The sequence below is a fragment of the Muntiacus reevesi genome, chromosome 15 (genome assembly GCF_963930625.1).
Source record: "Muntiacus reevesi chromosome 15, mMunRee1.1, whole genome shotgun sequence".
Classification (NCBI taxonomy): domain Eukaryota; kingdom Metazoa; phylum Chordata; class Mammalia; order Artiodactyla; family Cervidae; genus Muntiacus; species Muntiacus reevesi.
The window spans coordinates 54,208,056-54,226,883 of NC_089263.1; the positions used below are offsets into that span (position 1 = coordinate 54,208,056).

General features: G+C 56.4%; 1 protein-coding gene across 1 annotated transcript in view; it reads right to left on the reverse strand.

Annotated features, from left to right (window-relative positions):
• ITPK1 (inositol-tetrakisphosphate 1-kinase) overlaps positions 1–18,828 on the reverse strand; it is a 155,389-nt gene that overhangs the window by 20,430 nt on the left and 116,131 nt on the right. Inside the window, exons 5-6 of the mRNA XM_065906510.1 lie at positions 1,790–1,888; positions 1,456–1,496 (exon numbers count right to left, since the gene is read on the reverse strand). Of these exons, the coding sequence (XP_065762582.1) occupies positions 1,456–1,496; positions 1,790–1,888 (140 nt within the window). The remainder of the gene's footprint in view (positions 1–1,455; positions 1,497–1,789; positions 1,889–18,828) is intronic.

Here is an 18,828-nt window from a genome sequence, read left to right on the forward strand (position 1 = left end):
GAGGCCGGGTCACTTGCCCACAGTCACACAGCGGGCAGTGCACACAGCCGGATCTGGTCCCAGGCGGGAGTGACTCTAAAGCTGTTTGTCCACAGCAGCAGCAGCTCCCTCCAGCAGGCTGACCTGCTCTGCGTTTGGATGGTCCACTCACACTCCTGACTGCAGTTGCCCTTCTGTCCTGAAAAACCCCAAGGCGCTGACCAGCGGAGGAACTGTTCGGTGGTGTAATGGGCCAGGTGGATGGTCGGGGGTCCGGTGCTGGTGAGGGGACTGTGAGTTCCAGGGCCATGGTCTGGCCGCTCTGAAGCCTTCCGGTCCCCCCACCCCCGGGTCTGGCCCAGGAGCACATCCCAGGCATGGAGCCCAGGCAGACCCAGACAGGGAGGCTCCATGAGGGTTCCAGACCTCAGGAGACAGCTGACCTCTGCCGCAGGCCGGGATTTCCTGCCCTCACCTTCCTGCCCACAAGCAATGGGACCCCTCAGCTTCATCACAGCATATTCCACACCACGCGGACACATCATCTGTTTAGAGACGTTTCCCCATAGGTATGCGCCAGGGACAAAGACACTACTTAAATCTACAGGGCGCCGCTGCCGGGCTTGTCCACGTCTAGTCATGAGGTCGTGGGAGAGCACTTCTGATGGTGGGGCTGCCCAGGACAGGCTTGCCCACAGGGCTTTCCAGGAGGGTCAAACCTCTACCACCCAGGGTGTCCTCCCACGCAGCTCATGAGGGGATCCCCAGGCTGGGCTGTGCCCCTGGAGGCAACGTCCCAGACGTGATTCCCCAAGATGGTGACAGACCCAGTCAAGCCCCTGCCTGGCCACCAGCTCCTCTTGCCCCCAGAGGGCCTCTTCCGCCTGGCCTCCCACAACACGCCCACTGGCGCTCTCTGCCTCCGGGACCCCGTCTTCCCCACTGGGGCAGCACTCTCATCTCAGGCATCCTTCCCTCAGCACCCAAGGTGAACGGCCACTGGCTGAGTATAAGAATGAACATCGCGGGGTGGGGCGGGGGGGGAAATCACGTGCACAGCAGGTCGGGTGCCCCTTCCTCCTCCCACCCCCTTCCCCGATTCAGCAGGACCTGCAGACTTGTGGGCAGTGACGGGATCTTTGCAGGGGGGCGGCCAGGCCTGTGCCCGGCCCAGAGCAGGAAGTGACCGACGCTGACGGGCCAGAGGAAGGTCAGATGGTGGTGTGGCTCGCACGGGCTCAAAGGGGGCAGGCACGCCCACCCCAGCCTTGGGGAGAGGAGAGGCCCAAGGTGCAGGTGGAGATGGGGTACCGAGCCACCAGCAGGTGCGCTGGGACCCAGCAGCAGGGCTGTCAAGCTCCCAGAGAGACACTGTGAGCTGAAAGGATGGGGGTGGAGGCGGGGAGGCAGGGGGGGCAGGGAAGCAGGGGGGCTGGAGGGGGACGGGGCTGTCAAGTCATCAACTCCTCCACTCACCTCGTGAGAGTTGGTGCCATGAGCCACTCTGGTTTTGCAAACTGTGGGTGGGGGAGAGAAAAACAGGAGTTAGCAAGGTTACTCACCTACAAAGCCCAGCCTGGCAGATACGGAGAGAAACTCTCAAAACCTCCTGCGGCCCCTGGGGTGGGGAGGGGGGTCATGGGGAGCTGGAGGAGACAGGCTGACTCCACCAGGGCCAGCATCTGCCCTCAGGGGCGCTAGATGGTCACCGTCAGGCCAGGCCCTTACCACCCAGGGACCCAGGGACCGGGGCTGTGCCTTCCCCGGGTGGCCGAGGCTTCCCTCCACCCCCAGGAGTTCGGGTGCTCACTGAACGGGAAGGCCAGGCCGTTCTCCTCCAGGAGTCGCATGGTGTCGTCCCCGCACAGGCTCGTGAGCTCCATGAAGGGCGGAGAGCAGATCCTGTCGTCTGGGGATGGAGGAGGAGCCCGCGTCAGCACTGCCTGCTCCACGGGGCCCCTCAGCACCCCTGCCCGCCTCATCCAGCAGCCCACACCCTGATGTCACCCGTGGGCGTGCAGACACACACGCTCACACGTGCCCAGGGAACGAGGGCAGAGCCATTAACTATTGTCAATAGCATTCCCGTAAGGACCAGCCTGATCACAGCAAAGCCTGAAGATCAAAGAAAAGTGAAAACGAGACCCAGGCAGCCGCTGACTCGATCCCACCTCCTCAGCCCGCGCTTGGGCTTGTGACGCGCACACACACAGCACTTGACATCGGGATGCTGTTTTGTGACTCGAATTTGCACTCAATCAAATATGAACACTTTCCATGGGCAGTGACGACGCCCCTCCATACAAGGTACTGGCTTAGTGATTGATCACCGGAGGATGACACCAGCCCTTCAGCTCTTAGCCTGAGGCCCCCACTGCTGAAGGCTTTGCATACATCACATCTGAAGTCTGCAAATAATCCTATGGGGGCGGGGTGGAGGGGCGCGGAGGAGACGTTGAGGAGGGGTAGGGATTAAAGAGGGGCTAGCTGTCACACAGCGACCCCTCTCCTGGAGCCTCTCGTGCCTAACAGAGGGGCTTCTGCCACCGCCGTCACGTGGATGGGCCAGTCAGGCACACACTCCCGACCTCCTCTGGCTGCCAGACTCCAGCCCCCCCAGCCCCCACCCAGCCCCCCTGCCTCGGCTTTGCTAAGCCCTCAGTCTCAGGGGGCTGCCGGCCTTCTCTGCACACCCAAAAAGTGGGTTCCTGGCGTGTTCGGTTTTCTGAAAAGCTCTGGAAGCTGGGTGTGCTGTTTGTCAGGATGATCCTGGAGCCAGGCATCAAGTGAAGGCAGAAAAAATCATTCGCGAATTCAGAAAGTGCATTCTGAATCTCTCTGCAGATTGCTGAATTGCACCACTGGCTTGTTATTACTACTTTGTCTACCTCCATCCCCAATCAGGGCACCGGCTCCTCAGGAGGTAAGACCACCCTGTATTTCTGGGCACAGGGGCCGGGAAAGGCTGAGCGTTAGTGGGATGGGGATGACTCCCCTCCACACACACCCACAAACTTGGAAACCAAACCAAAAGCAAACAATAAAGCAGCTTGTCTCCAACAGCTTCTAGCTACTTGGCTGGCTAGGAGGTCAGTACATTAAAACATTAAAACCAAGGTAAGATCCAGCTTCACATATCTCATAAAAAGCAAGTGCCAAGAATTACACAGGGTATATTAAAAGTGCTTTCATTTCCCTCCTCACCCCCCACCAGCAAAGTCCAAAGTCCAAACAGGCGCAGAGTGATGGCAGATGCTGGGGTGGGCAGAGTTTCTCGGGGACCCAGGGAGGGAGGAACCCTGGTGGGCGACGAGGCAGGCCCTCTGCTTGGAGCACTCACATTCCTCACAGACAGAGGCTGAAACAGAGGCAGTCCTTGCCCAAGGTCACTGGACAGTCACATCCAGGGGAGGACAAGGAGCCGGGCTCACATGGCAGGTCAGGAAGAGAGAAACCAGGAAAATCAGAGCACTGAAGGAGGGAGCTGGCGGGGTATCCTGGCTCTCAGCTGTAAGCCATTATCTAAATGGGGCCCCATTTCTGCACCCCCTGCCCAGAGTCAGAGCTGGGGTGGAAACAATGGTGAGGGGCTGGCAGGCCATGGAGGGAGGCGGTGGTCTGTGCAAAGACTTCCTGCTGTAGCCCCTCCAGCCAGGCCCTAACGGGGTGTGAGACTCCAGGCCAAACAAACTAAAGGGTGTGGCAGCGGGCGGGCATGCCGCAGCACCCACCTGGTCTGGCAGGTGACCCATCCTGGCCCCAGCCCTCCCACGGGAAGACTCAGAGATCCCTGGAGGCAAACAGACGGCCTCCTGTTAAAAGCTTCCAGATTTTTTTGGAGCAGGTGAATAATCTGCCTGGCTTTTATCACTTGTTGTTCAGTCACTAAGTCATGTATGACTCTTTGCAACCCCATGGACTGCAGCACACCAGGCTTCCCTGTCCTTCACCATTTCCCGGAGTTTGCTCAAATTCATGTCCATTGAGTCAGGGATGTATGTAACAATCTCATCCTTTCTCGCTCCCTTCTCCTCTTGCTCTCAATCTTTCCCAGCATCAGGATGTTTTCCAATGAATCAGCTCTTCACATCAGGTGGCCAAAGTATTGGAGCTTCAGCTTCAGCATCAGTCCTTCCAATGAACAGTCGGGGTTGACTTCTTTTAGGATGGACTGGTTGGATCTCCTTACTGTCTAAGGGACTCTCAAGTCTTCTCCAGCACCACAGTTCAAAAGCATTAATTCTTCAGCGCTCAGCCTCCTTTATGGTCCAACTCTCACATCCATACATGACTACTGGAAAAACCATAGCTTTGACTATATGAACCTTTGTCGGCAAAGTGACGTCTCTGCTTTTTAGTACACTGTCTAGACTTTTACTATGGATTCGCCTTCAATGCCCTCCCCACCCCAGGCCATCAAAGCTTTCCACCTAATGTCACAGCTAATGGCCAACAATCAAGAAACCCCACTTGTTTACATGCCAGACACTGTTCCACAGAGTCTGCAAAACAATCATTTACCCTCACGAGAGTCCCATAAGGAGGTGCTGTCACCCCCATTTTACAGATACGGAAAATGAGGCACAGAGAGGGGAAGCTCCCTGTCCAAGGTCACACGGTGAGTAAGAGGTGCAGTTGAGGGGCTCATCCCCAGGCAGCTGGATCCCAAATTCAGGCTACTGATCACAGCCTCCCTAGCAGAAAAGTGCCTGCTCCTATTAACAGAATAAAAGGACTAAACTCACACAATCCTATCAATAGATGCAGCAAAAGCATTTCAGCTAAAACAATAAAACGCTTGGAAGGACACACAGGTATAGGTCTTTATGACCTTGGATTAGACATGGTTTCTTAGACACCAGAAGCACAAGCAATCGATAAAAATGGACATATTTGACATTGTCAAAATTTAAAACCTCTGTGCTTCGAAGGATACTATCAAGAAAAGACAACCCAAAGAATGGGGGGGGAATATTTGCAAATCATATATCTGGTAAGAGTCTAGTATCCAAAAAAAAACAAAAACAACAAAAAAAGAGTCTAGTATCCAAAATACATGAAAAACTATTAACAACCAAACAAAAAACAAGACCAGTAACCCAAGTTAAAAACGGGCAAAGGGCCCAAAATGGACAGTTCTCAAAATAAGACACACAAAAGGCCAGTAAACACAGGGAGGAGTGCTCAACGTCATGAAGCATCAGAGAAACGAAGATTAAAATCACACGTGTGAGGCTGGCTACAACCAAATCAGACAGACAATGATGAGTGTCCTGACACTTGCTGGTGGGCACGTGAGACGGTCCAGCTCCTCTGAGAAACGCTCTGGCAGTTCTTCACACAGTTAAACACGGTTCCAGTGTGACCCAGCGGTCCACACCTAGGTGTTTCCAAGAGGACGGAAACACACGTCCACACAAAAGCCTGTCCAGGAATATTCACAGCAGTGTTATTCATAACAGCCAGAATGTGGCAGCAACCCAAATGTCTGTCAACTGATGAGCCGGTAAACAAGAGGTGACACAGCCACACAATGGAATATTACTCAGGCATAAAAAGGAATGAAGTTTGCATGCATGCTACAACATAGATGAACCTTGAAAACATCATGCTGAATTGAAGGAAGCCAGTTAGAAAAGCCACAGAGTATATGACTTCATTTATCTGAAATGTTCAGAACAGGCAGCTCCATTGAGATGGAAAGGAGACGGGTGGTTGCCAAGTCCTGGGGGGCAGGTGGAATGGGGAGTGACTGCAGGCGGGTCCATTTCTTTTTGGGGTGATGAAAATGTTCTGGGATTAGATAGTTGTGATGGTTGCACAACTTTCTGAATATATTCAAAACTACTGAACTGTATCTACACGTTAAGAAGGTGGATTTTATGGTACGTGAATTATATCAATTCAAAAAAAAAAAAAAAAAAGGAGAAAACCCCAGTGGCAGCAGTTGAGATTCATCAAGCACAAGCACTTGGCCTGTGCAGGAAACTGGGCTAGAGAAATGCAGCAGGTACATACAGCGTCTCCTTCAGTTCTCCAGCAAACCTGCAGAGTTGCGTCCCCCACCACCGCCCCGGCTGAGTCTCAGGTGAATCAGAGAAGGATGAGGGCAGTGTTCCCGCAGAGATGTTGGGGTCCCGGTGAAATGCAGAGACGAGACATTCCTAATGAGTGGACCACAGCGGGCATTAGACCAGACACCCCCACCTTTCTGGAGTCTCGGGCTCTGGTGTCAGAGGTGGTACCCTGGGTGGCAGCAGGACCCAGCAGAGATGTCAAAGGACCGAGTGCATCAAGAAAGAGGGGCCACGCGCAGTGTCGCATTCTTCTTCCTTTATCCTAACTTAAAGCTGGCTGACCACACCCTGAGCAGCAGGCATGACCAGCTGCCGACCCTGCACCCTCTCCAGGGTGGGCCCAGGACTGGAGACCATCCAGGTCACACTGCCTGAAAGGCCCACAGTTCAAGCTCGGTCACCCCCCCGATGGGCCAGGCTTGAGGGAAGGCAGTCCTGAGTCCCACAGGGCAGAGGCTGGAAGGGACCCATGTCCCTCGCTGGGCTGCCGGCTGCTCCACAATCGGGGCTTATCCCAACTCTAGACTCACGGACCGTAGACCATGATGACTGTAGCTTGACCCAATTTCTGGCAGCTTGTAGCTAAAACCATCTTGCAACGCCTGTGAGATCGCAGTAAATTAGAAACTACTACTGTTCCTATTTTGGTTTTTCAACCACCAGTCACCAACGACAACAACAAAAAAAAAATGTGTCGCATCCTAGGAGCCTGAGATCCAGCAGTGAAGGAACACGAGCCATGCTGCCTCGAGAAGCCCACACTCCAGGTGCGGGGACCAGGCCGCAGCCAGACGGAGGAGCAAGACGGACAGCCCGACGGGGCTGGCGGGTGACCTGGGGCTCGCGAGGGCGTGCCAGTGGAGGTGGGATGCGCCCAGGAAGTGCCTTGCGGAGCCAAGACATTGGAAGACGAGCAGGCAGGCCAGGCATCTGGGCCACGCGTACTCCTGGCAGACAGAACGGCCGCTGCAGAGGCCCTGCTTGAGGACACGGTGCCGCCCGGGCGCACACACTGACCCAGCTTTGGAGAGGAGGATGGTGACATCGGTCTAGCCTGTGGACTCAGAGGTCACCTGAGTGGGAGGCATCTTGGTGGCATGAGACACGTCGGCCCCATCCCATGGGAGGGACAGTGATAGCAGCGGTCCCTGCAGCTGTCCCCCCCCCCCAACCCCGGGAAAATCCCAACAGTGCCAGCTCTTCTCCCCCAAATAGTATAAAGACTGTTCCTATCAGTCAGCACTGGGAGCCCAGGAGGCTGTTTCTGGTCCCCCGAAAAAGGCTACTTCTTTATCTGTCATCGTATTTCTGGATGGGAGTTGGAAAGGAAGCTTTTTTTAGTTAGGTGGTGGGTTGTGCTCTGCTAAGAGCTGAAACAGCAACCCCTGGGAACCTGAAACACCCACCTCTTCCCTGTCTGCCGGCCTTGTCTGAGAGTGTGAAGTCAGAGGTCCTGGGAGACGGCAAGTCCCATCACGTCCAGAAAGGGGAAGAGAAGAGTTCAAGGTCACGCGCAAGTCATGGGCAGCCCCAGGGTGAGAAGCCAGGTGTCCGAGTCACACGCCTGCCTTGTCCACTGTGCCAGGTGGCCACACTCCCATGCCACGGGGGACAGATGCCACAGAACTAGCAAGAGGACCAAAGACAATGACGAACAGGTGCCCCACGTGCCAGCTGGGGGAGGCGGAGAGGGCACTTTGAAGGTGCAGCTCTGAAGCCTGACTCTGAAACTAGCTGTAACTTTTGGCAAATGACTGATCAATGCTGGGCCTCGCTCTTCTCATCTGTAAAATGGGAACAAGGCCTCCCGAGAGGGTTGTTGGGAGGCCTGGCACATAATAGCAGTGGTGATTTCTCTTACTACACTGAGCGAGCCCAGCTGGGCGGCCCGACAGGACAGCACGTAGATTCTAAATCGTAGCTACCGGCCCACGTCCAGTTTCTGGGGATGACAGTGCTGGGTCTCCCCCTCCGTGGCTTCCTGGCTGCGTCCAGCAAGGTGCCGGCACCAGGCTGTGAAGGAGGCCTTGGTGGGGCTCTGGCAGGGCAGGCAGGGCCTGGGGACAGCCGTGACAAGACCCTGCCTCAGTTCATTTCTTCCAGACGACACTCGAGAGAAACAAAACCTGGGGGCAGCGACGGTCCCCAAGGACACACAAAGGCTGGAATCCTCTGAAGTTTCCGTGCAGGGTGGGACCCCAGAGAACGACACTAGTGAGTGAGGGCTCTGCTGAGGCGAGAGGAGCTGAAGACAGGCCAGCGAAAGAGCCTGCGGGGCCCGGAGCTGGCTGTGTGGTCCTGGGCGGCAGAGAGGACGCACCTGGCACGTGTCGCGAGAGAAGTCACTATATTCTCCCTCTCTAGAATGGCTCCATGAGGGCAGGGACTGGTGTGTTTTTTCAGCCCTGTGGGCACAGTGCCTAGAACACTGCCGGCACACAGTAGGTACTCAACAGGGGCTTGTTGAGTGAACGGACTGACCTTTGATGGCGCCCTGTGCACAAGGCTGGCTCCTCGGGCATCTCGGCCACATCTGGTTGGACGCAGAGTGCGTGGCTGGCGTGCCTGGGCGCCGCTGACCCACATTCCGGGCCAGCCTGCCTGCCTGCCCTCGGGCCCCCCGGTCACTGCCGGGTCCTCACGCTCCGCTCTCCCCGAGGCTCGCCCCACCCCACCGCGCCACTAGTTGTTCCATCTGAAAACACAACAGCCCTCACAGGCCCTCAGTCTGGCCACTGGCTTCTCTGGAGGACTCTCCCCTGCAGAGGCACCTTGTTTATCTGCTTTGCTATAACCGTGACTGGACTTTCCTTTTTAATTGTTTTCCACTGGACGCTGCTGCCACCAGTATTTTCCCATGATTCTGCATTTCCTGGCCACCCAACTGCTGACATTTCCCCTCAGGTCAGACATTTACGTTTGTGCCAATTTTCCTCCACCGTAGACAGGGCTGAACATCTCTCACGCATGATAAGGCTTGGGGCTTGAAATAAATCATTTTCTGCAGTCACGTGCCCAGGAGCTGGGGGCCCGGGGCCCCCTGGAATCAGCACTTCTATGGTTCTTGCTACAGAGTCATGTTGTTCCCCTGAGGGACCACAGGAGTTTCCTGGGGAACCAGCAATGAGGGGTCTTGACCATGCTTCTCCAGCCCTAGGGAGCACCGTTTTCAGAAACTTGGGCAGAACTCTCATGAGGGAGGGTGACATAGTGAGCGGTCCCGCCCCCCACACAGGTCACTCTGGGGCCTGCAGACCCCATGGCAGAGGGAGCGAGGCACAGAGACCCAGGCTGGTGGGGGGAGCCCTGGGGCAAGGCCCGTGCATGACCCAGGGAGCAAAAGCCTGGGACGGGGGCCTAGAGACCTGCATGCAAGTTCCAGCAGCTCTCCCCTGAGCCTGGGCAAGACCCAGCCGTTCGAGTTATGGGTTCCTGATCAGTAGTAGACTGGCGGTTATGATTAATCACTCCTGTCTACTTCCTGGAGTTGCAAGGAAGAGGAAAAAGCACTGTGGAATCTGTACCCACTGAAGACGCCAGCTCCCGCACTTTCCTGGTGGTCCAGTGGTTAAGAATCCACCTGCCAATGCCAGGGACACAGGTTCGATCCCTGGTCCAGGAAGAAGATTCCAATGCTGAGCGGCAACTAACTAAGCCTAACACACTGATTTCACAGGCCCTGGAGCCTCTGCACACACCAGACCCTCAGCCCTGCAAGCACCTTCGAGCCCCTTCTCGGCATGAGACGCTCTGGCTTGTCCTCCAAGCCTTGGGTCAGGCCACCTCCCTCCTCTAAGCATCACCTTCCCCACACCTGGTAGGAGCCGTCCCCCTGACCCCAGTGCATTCACAGGCCCCCGTGTGCCTGGGGTTTGAATCTTGGCTCCAACTCGTATCAGCCGCGTGACCCCAGCCAAGTAACTACTTCTGCCTCAGCTTCCTCACTGAAAAGAGGACAAGGGCAATAGTATCTACTGGTGACTCAGTGGTAAAGAATATGCTTTCAATGCAGAAGATGTGGGTTTGATCCCCGGGTTGGGAACAGACCTTGGAGAAGAAAATGGCAACCCACTCCAGTATTCTCGCCTAGGAAATCTCATGGACAGAGGAGCCTGGTAGGCTACAGTTCATGGGGTTGCAAGAGTCCAACATGACTTAGTAACTAAATAACAACAGATATTTAAATGATGAAATAGTTCCTTAACACAGTTTCCTCTGGGAGGAGCAGTCCCATCCCAAGGGTCTGGGTAGCTGTATCAGCCTCACCTGTATCACCCAACACAACCCATCCCAGGATCAAAGTTGGATGATCCCCTGGGACAGACAGAACAAAATCGGTGGCCCAGTGCCGGGGTTTCTTCCTAGCTGCTGGAGTTTGTTAACCAAGGAGCCCCCTTCTTGACACCCTCCCCCCTGAACCATCTTCTCCCCACTGCGGCTGCTCTAACCACACACCGCTGGATTCCTGGTGTTCTGCCCACCTCACCTACAGAGCCCATCGAGCCTGCACCGCGCACAGTGGCGGGATCCTGGATTGTCTTCTTAAAGTTCCCACCTACACACTGAGCTCAGCTCGATAATCATCCAAGTCAGATGTGAGTGAAGGTTTGAAGACTTTTCAGGTCCCGGCAACCTGTTCCTGTTACAGGCCACATGCTTAGTCACTGCAGTTTGGCTGACTCTTTGTGACCCCAGGGACTGTAGCCCCCCAGGCTCCTCTGTCCATGGGATTCTCCAGGCAAGAATACTGGCGTGGGTTGCCATGCCCTCCCCCAGGGGATCTTCCTGACCCAGGGATCAAACTCGCATTTCCTGTGTTGCAGGTGGACTCTTTCCCACTGAGCCACCTGGGAAGCCCATGGGCTGCACACCGCGTCCCCATGAATCCACATGCTGAAGGCCTGACTCTCAGGATCTCAGGACGTGCCTCTGTATTCGCAGACAGGACCTTCCAAGAAGTGATTAAATGAAAATGAGGTCATGCGGGTGACTAACGTCCTTGAGAAGAGGAGACAGGACACAGATGGAAGACTATGAGAAGACAGGGGGAGGAGGGCACCTACAAGTCAAGGAGAGAGGCTTACAGAGGAAACCAGCCCTGCCAGCACCCTGACCTTGGACTCCAGCCTCCAGAGCTCTGAGAAAGTTAACTTCTGTAATTTAATTGCCCAGTCCGTGGTGCTCCGTTGAAGAAGCCCCGGCAGTTACACTTCCCACCTCCTCTCAGAAGGCAGAGGGAAGTTCACTCCCAGCCAAACCACAGCACCAAGCAGAGTGGTCTCCCCGTCATCCCCCGGCACACCCCTGGGGCTCCCCTCCCCCCCACCACCAGTTGGCAACAACCTACCCGGCCAGCATTGCCCAACCCCTTGAGGACAAGCTGTCTCATCACGATGATGCCTCCCAGCAGACACCCCCCAGCATCTTCTACCCACAGTCCTGCCTGTTCCACCATCATCTCTCTCCTGTACGGCTACCTTGCTCAGTTGCTCATCTCTGGTACCCTGCTAAATGCCCGCATATTTGGGTTCTGACTCTGCAGCCAGATGGCACATTCCTTGGGGTCGGGACCTGGCCTGACCTTCCGCCCAGTGCTGCGCAGAGGAGGCAGTCCTCAGAAAGAACTCTCTGACAAGTGCACGTCTGAGATGAACTGAAGATGGAATAAAAGTGAGCTGAGTCTGGAAACGAAAGGAGAAGGGGAGCGCGGAGGAGCACAACAGACCAGCACAGGGAAAGGCAGGTGGCGGTGGCCTGCAACTCCTCAACCGGCCGCCATGTGGCGCTGTCGGCCTGGCACAGCCCTGGTGACCGTGGCCGCGGGGCCTGCGGGCGGGGCCTGGCCTGCCAACCTGCAGGCTCCAGTGTTGATGACTCATCCAGTGCCAGATTGTCCAAAGTCACCTTCCCCCTGCCATTGTGCTGCTAGAGGGCAGGAGCCCCGTGCTCTTGAATCCTAGATGGGGAAAGACGCTCTCTGTACATTCTGGGAGAACCAAGTTTCAGCCTGACAGCAGCTCTGAAAACAACTGGATGGCTTTTTGGCCTGTGGCGGTGGCAGCCACCCAGTAATGCAGGACAGGCAGGTGGGAGGTGGGAAGGCACCACAGGCCTGGGCCAGGAGGAGGCAGTCAGGAAGGGCAGGACTGACAGGCCCACATGCGAGAGGAGATAGAAGTGAGAACTGGCCTCTCTGATGTGGAGCCAGGCCTGGGCATCAAGACGGCACTGCCTGTCCTGACCTCGATTCTCCTGTTCCCGCTGTCCACTTATGATGTCTCATCCACCGGCCCGGCCAGGGGGGGCTTTAGTATTCAGTCACTGCACCCCACATGCCTCCCCCAGGCTGCGCTCCATCCTCACCTCCTTGTTCTGTTCAGGAGGCGTGCTTCCTGGGATGACTCCCATGACCCCCCTCTCACCTCCCAATAAACCAATCTCCGCTGATTCCCTCCAGGGACACTCAGGAACTATTCCCTGCTCTGACCCAGCACGTCCCCTAGCACCTGCTTCCAGTTCACTCTGCATTCCCTTTACCAAAGGTGACTCAGCTCTGCCTGCAGACCCAGGGGCCCTGGAGGCACAGGGGCCTGGATCTGTGTGGGGATTTGTGTCAGGCTTCAAAAGGCTGGAAATACCTGGATGATGGTGACATCATCACGCCTCTTCAGACCCATCCATAGCCCCAGGTGAGATGAGACTGAAATAACACGTTTTAAGACAGTAAAGTTCCAGCCGCGTGCCCTGGGGATGCGGGGACTGGGGAGCCTGACTCACGGGAACCATGTGGAAATCTGCCAGGGCTTTGGGCTGGATCCACGGAGAGGCCCACCCTCGTCCATAGACCCCTCGCAGGTCATGGGTATACGCAGTGGTGAGCAAGGTGCCTGGGTCCCGATCCTGGGTCTAGTCTCTCTCCCTGGGCTGGCCACCTCTTTGTGCCTCTGTTTCCACAGCTCCAAGAATGGGGGGTAGGGGGTGAAAAACATTGGCAACTACTCCCTAGGCTGCTGGTGAAGACGTGAGGACCCGAGTCACCGTGAGTGGCCGTGCAGGGAGACGCACCACGTAAGGCTTGACTGCCGTGAGTCGGCGTTGGTCTGCTCCTCCTTGGGCAGAGGTCCAGCCCGGGCGTCCCTTCTGAACCCACAATGGGGTCGAGGGCCCCTCTGGAGCGAGGGCCGTCTCAGGGGCCGCTTGCGGTACCCACTGTGGTAAAAGGGAGGAGAGAGGCCCTGTCCACTGCTCGGGCCCCGAGGGGCTCAGACAGAGCCGGAGGGTGAGCGACGCTCACGGCCAGCCTTGCAAGGGTGCTGGGTCCCGAGGCAGCCGGGGTCGGGCCTTCCCCAGGCACGACTGGGCACGGCTCAGTGTCCAGTTCACCTGGCATGTCTGCGGGGAAGCAGGGCCTGACACCTCGGAGGGTCACGTGAGGACAGAGCATGTGAGGAAGGGCCCAGGCTCCGTCCACTCGGGCCCCTGGCCACACAGATCAGGCAGTGACCCGGGGGCCTCAGGGCCCGGAACCAGCTCCGACGGTGCCCCTCCCCAGAGCCCTCTGAGGGGCGGCAGAGAGAGGCGGCACGTCCCAGGTGTAGACAGGCTTGCGCTGTCTCCCTGCCCCTTACACAGGGCAGGGGGCGAGGGGATGAGAGGGGGCCGGGCAGGATGCTGCGCGGGGGCCCGCCTGGGGCTGCCTGAGGCACCAGGAAGGCTGGACACGCCGAGGCCGCTTGAAGGTGGGGGGGGGCTGTGAGATGGAATGGGGGGCCTGTATTCTCTCAGAGAGCGCCCCCTGCTGACAGCCCGCAGGGACACTGCACCTCAGTCCTACAGCCGCAAGGAACTGGGTGCTCGCCGTCAACAAGCACAAGCCCGGGAGCGGGTTCTTCCTCCGGGCGTTCGGATGAGAACTCAGCCCTGCTGACACCTTGATTCCCATCTGTGACTTCCTGAGACCAGAGACCAACCATGCCAGGTAGAATTCTCACCTACCAAACTGTGAGATAACAAGCGGCAGGCCTGGGGGGGTTGGGGGGAAGTCGGGGGCGAAGCTGCTGAAAGTCACTCAGCTTGTAGTGACCCGTCATGCAGCAATAGGAAACTCATAGGCTTGGTTACTGAGAGTTTTCAAGGAGGGACCTTCACTGTGCTGTTTGGAGACATCAGGTCGCGGGGTGGGGGCATTTCAGTGGTGCCTACTGTCCCTACCCTGCCTCCTGGAGGCTTCTGAAGGGCCTCCCTTAGGCCCAGCTGCAGCTGCCACCTCCCTGCTAGCAGCCTGATCCTTGGCTCGCCAGCTACAGGCTTGCTGTGGGGAACCAGATTGAAATTATTGGAGGGGGTGGCTTCTGGGCACAGACAGAGGGGAACAAAGGCCACAGGTCTGACAGGCCCCGTCTGACACGGTCCTGGTCAGCTGTACAAGCAGTCTCCCTCCTGTCTGACTCAGCTAATGATCTGTTTCATCTTGAGGGGACACAGTGCTACTTGCGCCGGGCATGCTCGAGGCCAGGATCGAGTAAGCCAGACACGGGCTGGCGGAGACAGGGACATTCCTGAGTCCTGCTCCAGCTTATGGAAACGGCTGCTGGAAACGCGGATTAACTCTGTGGCAGCTGTTTGCACTGATTTATGGCCCCTTCCGGACCCAAAGGCTTGCTGCCCCACTCAGCTCTGACTCCCAAAACGCAGCAGCCTTTTTCATTTTCAAAACGTTTTTAAAAATATTTGAAGTGCTCTCTCTGGCCATACACATTCTAAAAGCAGAATAGAAAATGTTAGCTTGGCCCAGTGCAAAGATGAAGCTGCCAGCAACAAAACAGTCCATATTTTAAAACAATGACACATGGGACTTCCCTGGTGGTCCACTAGTTAAGGCTTCATCTTCCAATACAGGAGGTGCAGGTTCGATCCTTGGCTGGGGAGATCTCACATACCTCCTAGCCAAAAACCCAAAATATAACACAGAAGCGATGTTGTAACCAATTCAATAAAGACTTCATATATGGTCCACATAAAAAAAAATCTTAAAGGAAAAATGAGACAACATCCTTAATCCCAAAAGTGGCTCTAACCGATCAATAAGAAAAAGACCACCAACCCAAGAGAAAATGGGCAACTAACATGAAAAGATTCATACACAGAAGAAATGCAAAGGGCCAACAGACACATGAAGAAATGTACGATCTTGTCAATAACAGAAGAAATGTAAATGAAAGTCAGACAGTTATCATTTCTCCGGCAGCCGTGTACAATGGGGCGAAAAATTTGTTCAGGCTTTTTGAAGAACAATCCAGCAATATCCACAAGGTGAGAGATGTTTACAGTAGTCTTTGGGAAATTCCACTTCTAGGGATTAATTTTATAGAACTCTGCAGAGACCTGTGTTGACTGTAGCTCAGTCAGTTAGAAGAAAAAAATCCAAATCAAACTGGAATGACTCAATGAGGTCAATATAATTGAATAAACTATGATTTTTTTTTTCCCATTCATGTGCTGAAATATGATGTTGCCATCAAAAAGGGCAGACCAGACCTACTCCTCTTCATCTTTGTGGGCTGACATGGAAAGAAGCCAAAACATATATTCAGTGGAAAAAGGAAGTTATATGAGAACATAAGTAATAGTACGCCCTTTCTTTCTTTCATTTTTTTTTAAGCACACACATATTTGCACATGTATGAGAAGGGCCTAGAAGGATGGATTCCATACTTAAAGACGGGCAGCCTCTGGGAAGAAAGGAGTGGTATCAACAGGTGTGAGAATCACCAAGAATCAGGGCCCTGCCTGCTGACAGAGGGTATTCAGGACCAGTTACCGTGCAGGCCTGGGGGACAGCAGCCTTCCAGTCCAGCAATTCCTGGGGTGTGCTGGGTGGAGCAGGCCTCTTCTCAGAAGCATGACAAAAACAAGGAGGGGGACCCATAACCCATGAGGTGGACAGGGCTAAACACTGGAGGTGTGGCTCCCCCAGAAAGAGCCCTAGGCTGAGCTGGAGGTTCCCTCGCACCAGACCCCAGTCCTGCAGGGTGGGCAGGCTGACACCTGGGGAGCAGGGCAGGCAGCTGTCTCAGGGGTCAGCTCCTCACAAGCCCACTCGCAAGGTGTGTGTGAAGCATTTTCCTGGTGGGTTCATCCAAAACTCCAGCCTCCTGCACAAAAGCAGGGCTGGAAGCTGATCCTAACTCAGGAGCAACGGTCCGTGGGGGCTACACTGCTCTCCTCTTCGTCCTCCAAGACTCCAGGCCCTTCTACTAACCACCAGCTCTGCCGCGTGCCTCCCACCCGAGCCCCAGGCGCCCTGTGGGACCCAGGAGAGGAGCTGAGAGCACCTGGGTGCCCAGCTCTGGGCCGCGGCCCCTGCAGAGGGCAGGACCAGGCCTTCCCCACGCTTCCCCGCTGCTAGCCCCCGACCTGAAGGGAAGGCAACCCCTGCATCACAGATGAGCGAACGACTCAGAGAGGCCCAGGGACTGCCCAGGCCACGCGGGCAGGGCTGAGATTTGAGCCCAGGCTTGTCAGGGCCAAACCCTGTTCTTTTGCACTGCCATGTGTCACTAACCTCAAAAAGGACAGCACTTTCGTTTCCTCAATAAACTGTAGGAGGCAGAGACTCCATGACCTGAGCCGGGCCCGTCTGGACAATGCCATCGCCTGGACACCAGGGGGCGCCCGGGAGCAGGGCCAGAGCCCCCAGCGCGGCCACCGTGTCCTGAGTCCGAGCGCAGGTGAGGAGAGGCAGTCCACGCGGGGGCCAGGAGCTGGATTCAGGAAGCACTGGCCAAGAGGATACCCGGAGGGATGGGTTCAGATCCCAGCTCTGCACACAGTAGCTCTGTGGCCTGAACCAATTAGACTCAAGGGACATCAGTAACCTCACCGCTCTGCGGGGTAACCGTAGTGCCTTTCTCACGGGGGTCACTGTGAGGATTAAATCAGCTAATAGAGTGCCTGGCATGCAGCCCGTGCAGCCAGGGTCAGCTTCCTGAGCGCTGACAAAGCGGCCCCGGAGACCTGCAAGCCGCACAACACGGGCTGCAGGCAGACCTGGGCCTGGGCCTCGAATCCAAGGCCTCTCTCGCTGTCTCCTCTCCAACCAACAGCCCTGTGCAACTCCCCAAGGGCGCACAGCTGGCCCCCACCCCTGAGTGAGAGCCCCTCGGCTCGACCACACCCACCCACCCGAGGCAGCTGCTCTGCAGGGATCATTTCCCCCAGGCTCTTCGGCAAGTTATTTTCTCTTTGCTTGGGGTCTGGATTATTCCAATTTAACCCAGCCTCCAAATGGCCTCCAAGATGAGTCCTGATTAAATTCCCACAAAACCCACAGGCAGAGACGCTTGATGTGCAGAGGGCACCCCCCTTCCCCCGGGAGGCCCAGCATCCGATGGCCATCTGTCACCCCCCAGAGTAAGCGTGTGCGGGAGCTGCCGGGGGAGCTGCCTCGCGCCCACAGCCGTCTCGGAAGGGCCTCTGTGCCTTCCACTCAGTGGTCTGAGACCCTTCACCACCTGCTGCCCCCGGGGCCAAGGACATACACACATCATCCGGCCACAGCCCAGCTTTCTCAGCCATCACTCCAGCCAGTTTAGGAGCCGGCTAGAGCCTCGCCTGGGATTGCATGGCCTGGGGCAGCAGGGTCAGGCCTTGGGCTCTGGACTTCCGTCTCAAAACCCCAGCCCTGGGCAGCAAAGCAGGTGCCCGTGAGACGAGGCCTACAGATGCGTGTCTAGCAATCTTGGCTGGTGACGCGGCCTCCCCACCTCCCCTCAGGCCTGCAGCAGGCAATGTTCAACCTCCAGGAAGCTCCTGTCCTCGGCTTGAACTGGATCCAAGTTCAGGGCCATCTGTGCCTCTGGTAAAGGGTGTGGGTGCAGCCCCGCCCAGAAGGCATCATCCATGTGGGAAACCTGTGGCCCAAGAACCCTGGGGTGGGTCCCTCTGTAAGCCTACCGACCTCATGCTCTATGTTAGCTGGGCACACGGTTGCCCAGAATAAAGACCACAGTCCCCAATTCCCTTGCACCTCAGTAGGTAACTCAGTTCTGGCCACTGAACAGAGAATCCCTGTAGCTTCCAGAACTTTTCCGTAAAAGATAGCCTGGGCTGTTTCCCTTTGCTTCCTCTTTCTTAGGCCCTCTCTATCCTAACATCTAGATTGTGGGTGTGGCAGGTGGAGTTTCAGCACCACCCTGGACCAGGAGGGGCCACACCAGAAGAACAAGGAGCTGGGGAAACTTGGGCTTTTATGTGAGAGAGAAATGAAGCCCCTCTCATTTAATCCACCCTCCCCCAGGTCTCTGCTGTGGCAGCAACTATCTGTGGGTTTGGGACGGACAAGTCTGAGGCAGGAAGGAACCAATCTCCCCCGGCCAGCTCTGAATTAGAAACGATGAACTCTGGGAGCACGGAACTGAGATGGTGCCAACCACGCTGAGATCCTCAGACAGGTGAGGCTAGGAGCTCCCCACAGCTGATGCTCTGCAGGAAGATGGATGGCCCGCTTCAGTCCAAGGGCTCTGCCTGCTCTCCCCGGGGGCCCCCCCACGTGTCACAGCCCACCGGGCCACCCCCACTGCAGAGCAGGGGGCCTTGGTCCCTCCCTGCAGCGCCTCCTCCATACCGCCCCAGCTTCTGTGCAGCCATCTGGGCTCTCTGAGGACAGGGACAGCCACCTTGGCATGGGGGTGGCGACAACTCCCAGGAGCCTCTGCCAAGCCCCTTCTCCCAACACAAAGGCGGTGTTGCTTGGGTGACTGTAATTGAGGAA